Genomic DNA, 9,093 nt, shown 5'->3' with positions numbered 1-9,093 from the left:
TTCCTTCCTCCTTCACCTCCCCCCCCCCCCCCCCCGCCTCTGTTTTTCTTTCGCTGGTTGTATTCCTTTTCTTCCAATGTCTTTGTCGTCCTTCTCCACCTCTGTCCTTTTGGCCCTCAGTCTCTGTCTCCCGGGCACCCTCTTCTCTTCTCCCAAACCAGAGGCCCCCTTTCCCTCCTGCCCCAGCACTGCGGGCGGGTGTGTGTCCACGTGGCGCTAGGTTTGTCCGTCTCTTCTCACGTTTCGGTGCGTGAGTTTCTCTCTGCCTTTTACCCCCTCCCGCACCCCCCGCTCCGATTCCACCCCACGTGGATGGGCTGGGGGCGGTGGTCAGAGCGGGTGTCCGCTTGTCTGTCTGCCCGCAGGATGACGGAGCGTCCGCCGAGCGAGGCGGCACGCAGTGACCCCCCGCTAGACGGACGGGACGCGGCCGAGGCCCGCATGGCCCCCCCGCACCTGGTCCTGCTGAACGGCGTCGCCAAGGAGACGAGCCGCGCGGCCCCGGCGGAGCCCCCGGTCATCGAGCTGGGCGCGCGCGGCGGCGGCCCGGGGGGCGGCCCCGCCGGTGGGGGCGGCGCCGCGCGAGACTTAAAGGGCCGCGACGCGGCGGCTGCCGAAGCGCGCCATCGGGTACCCACCACCGAGCTGTGCAGACCTCCTGGGCCCGCGCCCGCCTCGGCCCCCGCAGAGCTGCCCGGCGACGGCCGCATGGTGCAGTTGAGCCCGCCCGCGCTGGCGGCCCCCGCCGCCCCCGGCCGCGCGCTGCTCTACAGCCTCAGCCAGCCGCTGGCTTCTCTCGGCAGGTCAGGGCCGGCGGGAGGGCGGGTGGGCAGGAGGCATGGGCGCCGGGGCTCCTCTTCCGCACGTCGGGATCCGGCTGCCCTCCTCCCGGCGGGGCAGTGCGGCTGAGCGCGCGAAGAGAGGGGGAGAGGGGGACGTTTTACACCCGGGGTTGGAAAAGTCTTGGCTGGAGCCCCCGTGCAAGTGAGGAACGAGCCCTCTGCTAGTGTGTGTGTGTATGTGTGCGCACGCGGGGGGTGGTGTGCAGGTGTCTTGTTAACGCGGCGTGCTGGGAGCTTGGAAGCAGAAGAGGGGGAGTACCGGCATGCGGCTGGCTGTGAGCAGAAGCGCGGGGCGCTGCCTGGTGGTGGTGGTGGTGGTGGGGTGGACAGGAGGAGTCTGAGTGTGAGTACCAGGAAGGAATGTGTCTGAATGCGCTCCGCTGTGAAATTCTTCTGGAAGCTGCAGCCCTCGGTGGACAGGTAAGAGATGTGCATCTGAGGATGCTTGCAAGAGGGCTCCCTCCTCCGAAACTCCCTGCCAGGGACCGCCTGGGGAATAGATCCCTCTCTCCTCTCCTGAGCTCCTCTGCCCCTAGCTGCGATCTCTGGCCAGGACCTGTGCTCCCTTTGGTGTGAGGGTATCCATTTCCCTGCTGGGGCCACTGAGGTGGTGGAGAGCAGGAGACACGGTTGGGGTGGGGACAGGAAGATGAGGCAGGGAGAGACAGTGGGGGGCAGTCGGTGAGTCTGTGGGACACTGGAGGAAGAAGCTACGGAGAGTCGAGTGGGTAATGGGGGGGCATGTCAGTGGGGCTGAGTCAGGGTTTCCTGTCTGTTGTCTGTCCTTGGGCCCCATGGGGCTGGAGTGAAGGTGGGGTGAAGTTGTGGGTAAGGGACAGGGTGCCCTTATGTGGTGCAGGAATTGCACACTGCCAGGTGTGAAGGCCGTGTCTGCCTGTGTGAGCACCTGTTTGGGAGTGGAGGTGCCTATGGATTGTGCGCTTGTATGTGGGGGGTGTATGTTCATTTTTGTGTTTGCTTCCTGTGTTCACCATTAATTCTGTGTATGTGTGTTTGTGTGTGTCTGAGTGTGTGTGTGTAGGGGTGTGTGGCCACCCTCCCTTTGTTTGTCTCACCACAGAGAGAGGCTGGGGGTGTGGTGTGTGTGTGTGTGTGTGTTTCTTGCTTCTTCTATCCCCAGTTCCGATGTGAAGGGACCAGGGTTGCCCTTGTTTTTTGGGGCGGGGGCTCAAGAACATGTGGGGAGGATCTGTATGGAGCCCCTCTCTCCCCTCCACCCACATGTGATCTTGTGATCTGCCTGCTCCCTCCCACAGTGGGTTCTTTGGGGAGCCAGATGCCTTCCCTATGTTTGCCACCAACAACCGAGTGAAGAGGAGACCCTCCCCTTATGAGATGGAGATTACTGATGGTGAGTCAACCCCCCGCCCCACTTGTGTACTCACTCCCTCAAGGTGTTAGAACCCTGAAGGAGGGATCATCGGGGACTACTCCCTAGGTGTCTCACATAGATGGGCAGCTTTCTTGGAGCCAAGAGAAGCTGTTGAAGTCCTCGCCCTGTTGACCTGGGACTAGGGGAGGTCATGGGTGGGGCTGGGGGTTTACCATGGTCCTGGGAAGAGAGTGCATGGGAGTGAGGACACACTGTGGCACTTAGCCCAAACCTCCACGGTCAATTGTAGTCCCCACTCTAGCTCCATTCCTATAGTTGGTAAGGATCCCCCGGGAGGGCAGAAACACACAGTGTTTCTAAGTACCAACCTCCAGGGATTCTCTGTATCTCCTCCCAAGTCCTTTTTGGAATCTGAAGTCTTCTCCCTGCCTGGAATTGCACCTTTAAGGGTCTTGTCCCAGGTCCCTGCAGAGTGGGGCCCTCTTGTCCCCTTTTCCACACCCTGAGCTGAGACTCGGTGTTCCCTTCCTGACATCATAGATTCTACCCTGCTCCCTCCCTCCCTACGACCCCAAAGGCCTCAGCATTTTTAATGTGAACTACCTGAGTAGTCTTTGGCCCCGAACTTGGGGGAAGGAGTTGGATGAGTGGGAAATTTGGAGGACCCCCTCCCTCTTCCCAAGGTTGACTAGATGTAGTAGAAGGGGCCCAGCACCAGGGGGCAGGAGAGCAGGCTCTTCAGAGCCGAGGGACTTCCTGGAGCTCCTGGTGCACACCAGAGGCCTTGGAGCCAGACTGGGATTTCTGCAAGCTGCTGGTGGGAGGGATGTATATTGAGCTGGGGCTTCTGGAGGGGATCCCACTGTGGTGTTCTGGAGAGGAGGCAAGCTAGCATCTGGACAAGGAACAGATCTCAAGAGATCCAGCCAGCCTGGGGCACAGGGGTGTAGGGCCGGGAGGGAAGGGTGTTGGAGTGTCAGTGCTGCTAGGTTAGAGACAGGAGGTGGGTGTACCAAACAGGAAGTAGGCAAGACCAGCCCTGAAGTTCCCCAGGGAAGAGGCATTTTCTACAAAGGTCAGAGACGACAGAAATCAGGCACAGAGGAAGGGGCAAGGAGTGAGGGTTTGGGGGGAGTGCAGGAGTGTAGAGAGGCGATTACCCATGAATGATGCCAATATTTACCAAGCACCTACTCTGTGCCCTGCCAGCATGAGACAGAGGACATGGAGGGAGGTACAGACTCAGGAAAGAGGAAGGTGTGGAGAGGTGGGTGGTTCTCTGGAAAGGACCAGAGAGGAATAGACAGAAATGGAGGTGAAGGGAAGGGTGGAGGGGTGCAGGATATGCCCACAGGATTTTGAAAGCAGAGATTTAACCGAAAAGAGTCCATAAAAGTGGAGCTAACACAAGGTCTAAAGCCAGGACTCGACGTGCATTCCTGTTGCTGAACTTTTCTGGGCCACCGTTTTCTCATTTGTAACGTAGGGAGAATAATAGCTTTCTCACAGGTTGTTGAAGGAGCGCAGTGGGGTAAAGTGCTTTTAGGGCCTGGCTTGGGGTAGGCACGGCTTCTGGAGTCTGTGTAGCTCTAGTTGTGACAGCGGCCATAATGCCTCTCTCCCCACCTAGGAGCTCCCTCAAGATCAGCCAGCTTCAGCCACAGAGCAGTGGTCCTCCTGGTGGCACAGCTGAGGGACTCCCCTCTGTCTGTCCTGGAGGCCAGAGAACAGCAAGTTATTTCCTCTGAGGCGCCCAGGGTGGGACTGCCCAGCAGGTGTGCTGTGTTTTTCCCAGCCTGGGTCTGGCCGTTGGCAAAGAGTCAGCTGGGCTGGGGCCTGCTGGAGTTTGGAAAGATAGCTTCTGAGGCACTGTGGGCAGAGGATGAGTGATTCTCCCTGGGGGAAACATGGTGTGTGTATGTGTGTGTGTGTGTGTAAGACTGGTGTGTGTATGTGTAAGAGATGATTAAGCGGGAAGTGTCGGCGTGGATGAGCTGGGTTGCAGAGGCAAGGTCTGCCTCCATCCTGGCCGCCGTCTCCCTAGCTGTGAAATGAGCAATGGGTCTTAGGTGATGTCTTCTCTCCTACCCAGCTTTCCACGTTCTGAGATCCGGTTCCAGGGTCATCAGAAGAGGGCAAGCAACCATCCCAGTACTGGCAGTTCCTTCAGTGCTCAGAGCTTCCTGAGGACTGCCAGGAGCTGGCTCTGTGCCTCAGGGTTGCGGAAGGAAGCGGCCGCCTCAGCCCAGGAGCCTGAGAGCACTAGCGGGGCGCTCCTCTGCCTTTCCTGGCTTTGGGAATCCCAGGTCACGCTTGGACATTTAGTGCAGTGCTTTGTATACCGTAGATGCTCAATACATGCACACTGGTGTCTGCCCCTGCTCTGCAAGTCTTAGTACATGAGCGCTAGTGAATACTGTTCTAGTCTGTGATCAGTGCACTGTAGACACGGGGAGACGGAGGCAGCCCTCCGACGCCTGCCTAGAGCCTCAGGCCATGCCTGTGCATGGCTGTCTCTCCACTCCTCTCCTGGGGGAGAGAGCCTGCAGTGTAAGTCATTTCCCCACCACTCTCTGCTCTCTCCTCCATTCCGTACCTGCCAGCATGATCAGTTGGTCAGCAAATATTTATTGAGCTCCTACCTACTCTGTGCTTCCATCACCCTTAGAATAAAATCCCTACATCTTACCGCAGGGCCCTATGGGATCTGGACTCAGGCTACTCTGATCTTACCCACACTAATCTCTCCGGGCTGGCTTCAGCCATTTTCCAGCTCAGGGCACGTGCACATGCCCTTCCAACTTCCCTTCCTGTGTCTGGCTGGCTCTTCTTCGGCCTTAAGCTCTTCCCTTATAGATGTCACCTCCTCCACAAGGCTGTCCCCAACCACCTCAGGTAAACATGGCCGCTCCTTTCCATCTTTCGTTTCCGTTCAGCTTCCCGTTGGTTTGGTATTTGTTTGCTGATGGTCATCATCTGTCATCCCCGTTAACATGTAAGCTCCACGCGGGCAGGGACTCTGTGCACCTTTATTCCTTAATGCCGAGCACGGTGCCGGTTGTCAGGAAATAACTGATGAATGGATAATAATAGCTAACGCTTATTGAATGTTTCGTCAGAGCCAGGTATCATCTTAAGTACTTTAACTGTATTAGTTGTTAGATTCACAAGACAATCTTATGACTTGAGTTACTAGTGTTATCTCCACTGTACAGGTGATGATTCTAAGGCACAGAGAGTTCAGGTAATTTGCCCAGAGTTACTACCTAGGGAGTAATAGTCAGGAGTTGAACCTGGAACGTCTGGCTCCAGAGTTTAATCTTTCTAACTAGTGCCATATGGCCTCTTAGCACAAGTGAATGAATGAATAATATATGGTTCCTGTCCTCAAATGTCTCACAGCTCAGAGAGGGGGACAAACATAGAAACATACAGTGATGATCAAGAGTGATAGAGATTACAGGATCATAGGGCCATGGTGGTTGGTTAGATCTGTCTGGTGGGGTTGAGGGAAGTTCTCAGAGAGGAGGAAACCGATAAACAGGGTTTTGAAGGACAAGTAAAGAGTTTTCTGAGTAAAAGGAAAGAGGGCATTCTGGGTTTCCCAAGTTTCCAGGTGGATGGCTTCTCCGCTTCCTCTTGGGGGAAGACGCCCTGGGGCGTCCCCGGCCCACTGTCCTAACCCCTGTCCTCCTACCTCCAGGTCCCCACACCAAAGTCGTACGGCGCATCTTCACCAACAGCCGGGAGCGATGGCGGCAGCAGAACGTAAACGGGGCCTTCGCTGAGCTCCGCAAGCTGATCCCCACGCATCCCCCAGACAAGAAGCTCAGCAAGAATGAGATCCTCCGCCTGGCCATGAAGTACATCAACTTCCTGGCCAAGCTGCTCAATGACCAGGAGGAGGAGGGCAGCCAGCGGGCCAAACCCGGCAAGGACCCTGCGGTGGGGGCTGGTGGAGGGGGTGGTGGCGGAGGGGGCGCTGCACCTCCAGATGAACTCCTGCAGGACGTGCTGTCCCCGAACTCCAGCTGTGGTAGCTCCCTGGACGGGGCAGCCAGCCCGGACAGCTACACGGAAGAGCCGGCACCCAAGCACACGGCCCGCAGCCTCCATCCTGCCATGCTGCCCGCCGCGGATGGAGCCGGCCCTCGGTGATGGGTCTGGGGCCACCCAGGACCAGCCGGGAGGGTGCCCTCAGGCCACGGGCACCATGGGCTTTAGGGCAGGTGGGGTGAGGATTGGGCAGCTCTGAAGCAGGGCATGGACTTTTGATGAGCTTTCCTTGTTGTCTGAGCTGTGGGAAGTCCCAGCTGCCTCTGGGGCTGGCTTTCCTGTTTCCTGCCTCAGTAGGAGAACAGAAAAATGGAGCAAAGTGGTAGGTACTTTTTATGAAGATGGCACGGTCTTCCCCCTTTTCCACATCCCTAAGACTTCTCAAGTAAGAGGCTGGCGTGGCGTTGCTTTTGGCCTGGCGCACGGGAGCCCTGTCTTGGCTGAGACCTGGGGTTGTCAGCTCTCTCCTGTGTCCGGCAGCCTCTGCCTCGCCTTTAGCCCCTCCCAAGCTCGCTGGGGTGGCTTTTGTGGCCACACTGTCCAAATATACAGGTACCCAATAGCTGCCCATTTCTTGAGCCCCATCTTCACCCAGGCCCCTGTTGGTCCATCCAGCTTGCCAGTGCTGCAGAGAGTCTCAAGCCTCGAGGTGCCTTCTTCAGGGCCTGGCTGAAGAAGACAGCCAGTGGACAGCCTGCTCTCGACTAGCTGGGCCAGAGGGTCAGAAACCCAGAAGCCCTTACTCCTTGCCCTGGGGATCGAAGCTCTGCTTTCTCCCCACTGAGACTTGCCTTCCTCGTCCTTGTGGCTGTGGGGACTGAGTCTGCGGCTGTGAGCGTGCCCTGTGAGCTTTGTTCGAAGGCAGACAAAGGAGAAATGATGAGAGTGAAATTGAGCAAGAGCTATTTGGGGCAAGTGGGCTTCAAATCGCGGTGGTGCCTCAGAGCTACCTGCCTGCGTCCTCAGCGACACCGCTGTTCATGCAGGGAGCAGATGCCAATGTGCTGATCAGTGTGTGTTGGTGCTGAGAGTAGACGTGTGGCCCCATGTCGCGTTCTCCTAGCTCCTCAGAGGGGCCTCCCTGCTGCAGGATGTCTGTTTGCTGGTGGTCTGGTCTGGGTCCTGAAACTGAATCGACAACAAACTCTGTCCTATGAATTCCTGGCATTTGGGATTCTGCTTGACTTCAGGTATTTGTGGGATCTCTAGGTCTTGATATGACCCAGGATCTAGCCCCACTTCTGGGGCCTGGGGAGCCCAGTGAGAGACCAGGCCCTGGCGGAGACCCAAACACATCGACATTCACTTAGCAGAACCTTCGGCATCCCTGAGCGCACAAATTTTGGTCATCCAGGGTGTGTATGGGAGGCTGGCGTGACGCGGTAGGAGTGCTCCCCTCCAGAAGCTGTACATGACATTTTTGTAAATCAAATCCTTATCTTCACCTTTTAAAGAAATACTGCCATGAGTCCCTTGGTAAAGTGGAGAATCCTTTTGTAGAGTGGACTGCTGCCCCCTCATTGATCTCCCGTGTCGATCCAGATGGTGGGACATGGTTTTCTTAAGGCGACGCCTGCCTGTGACCCACATCCCAAGCCCCTGGAACAAACTGCACACGAGTCCTACATACCTGTCACTGTGCCCTCAAGTCACCCCAGCCGGCTCTGACCAGGCTCTGCCTTTGAGGTCAGAGGGGAAACAATGCTCAGACTTTGCCCCGTCCATAGCAAACATTGAGGAACCATCGCTGCGGCTGTCGGGAAAGGCGCTCACACCTTATGGGCTCCAGCCTGGTGGCTCGCCTTCGCCATGGCAGGACCTTGGGGACAGCCACATGTCCATGGGGAATGATCCCTGCTCTCCTCCCCTTCCTTTTAAGTTGTGCGAGGAGAGGTCCAGTTTGTGGGGGTGGGAGCAACATGGTTAACCCTTGTAGCGCTCTCTCTGTCCCATTTCAGCGCCCCCCCCCCCAGTCATATTTTGATGAACATTAGGATTCGTTCCTTTCTGATACTTGGAAGCTCCTGTGAAAAATCCCATCTGTCTAAAGATGGAGCACCTGTTCTAGGTCCTAAGGCTGTGTTTGCTTCCGGTGGGTTAATTTGACCTGGGAGTGAAAAGTGGCCACGGTGAGCATAGGTGGATGGGTTTTAGGAGATGGATCACACGTTCTTTGAGGAACTCCAGCTACTGGCTTCCTCTTCTCTCAGACTTGCAGTGTGACCAGGAAAAGTTCTCTCTCTGAAAGTCAATTTCTCATAAATACGCTAGCTTGGCCTGTCTCCTAGGGCTGTGGTGTGGACTGAATGGAATCGTGAAAGTAGAAGCATTTTGAGACCGTACGGAACTCTGTCCCCCACTATCATTCCTGCAGTGGGGTTTCCCACCCTGAGTCCGGGACCTAGGCAGTGGGCCAGTCTGCCTGTCTGCATAGCATTTGGGTAATTTAGGTTCTAAACCACTTTATCCTGAGTTATCTAGGTTATCCTTATCTCTCCAGATTGACCTCATTTCAGTCTCATTCCAAAGCAAGGCACAGGAGGGAGACTAGAAAAGAGAGATGGGAACAGAGGCAGAATATGTAAAAAGTACTACAGCTACCCGAGACAGGCCTGGGTAGGGGTGGGCAAAGCTTCGTGTCTTTGTTAAGTACTAGAAAAGATCCATAATTTTCACTTTCCTTTCCAGCACCTCCCCCCACCATACTCTTCTCCTTCCTCTGCCTCCTCTTCACCCATGAACATTCTCCATCCAAGAATAATACCTGTACAAAAAGGAAAAAATGTAAAGAAAACATGAGGAGGACAAAGATGATTGTTAATGACTGGAGGGAATCACGTC

At 56.2% G+C, this 9,093-nt stretch overlaps 1 protein-coding gene across 1 annotated transcript; it reads left to right on the top strand.

Moving 5' to 3' along the window:
• The first annotated feature begins 366 nt into the window (after positions 1-366).
• Positions 367-7,427, top strand: TAL1 (TAL bHLH transcription factor 1, erythroid differentiation factor). The gene is made up of 3 exons (XM_065891552.1): positions 367-803; positions 2,120-2,214; positions 5,900-7,427. The coding sequence occupies exons 1-3, from the start codon at positions 367-369 to the stop codon at positions 6,352-6,354; spliced, it is 987 nt and encodes a 328-aa protein (XP_065747624.1). The 3' UTR covers positions 6,355-7,427.
• Positions 7,428-9,093: the final 1,666 nt, after the last annotated feature.

The sequence above is a fragment of the Phocoena phocoena genome, chromosome 1, assembly GCF_963924675.1.
Source record: "Phocoena phocoena chromosome 1, mPhoPho1.1, whole genome shotgun sequence".
Classification (NCBI taxonomy): Eukaryota; Metazoa; Chordata; class Mammalia; order Artiodactyla; family Phocoenidae; genus Phocoena; species Phocoena phocoena.
The sequence above is the reverse complement of the archived record's forward strand: the minus strand, read 5'-3'. Positions and strand labels throughout refer to the sequence as shown.

Excerpts from the sequence above, each read along its gene's own strand:
- TAL1 (XM_065891552.1), top strand. The coding sequence starts at position 367 with ATGACGGAGCGTCCGCCGAGCGAGGCGGCACGCAGTGACCCCCCGCTA. Across the intron at positions 804-2,119 it reads CCGCTGGCTTCTCTCGGCAG|TGGGTTCTTTGGGGAGCCAG; the intron begins GTCAGGGCCGGC and ends TCCCTCCCACAG. Across the intron at positions 2,215-5,899 it reads TGAGATGGAGATTACTGATG|GTCCCCACACCAAAGTCGTA; the intron begins GTGAGTCAACCC and ends TCCTACCTCCAG.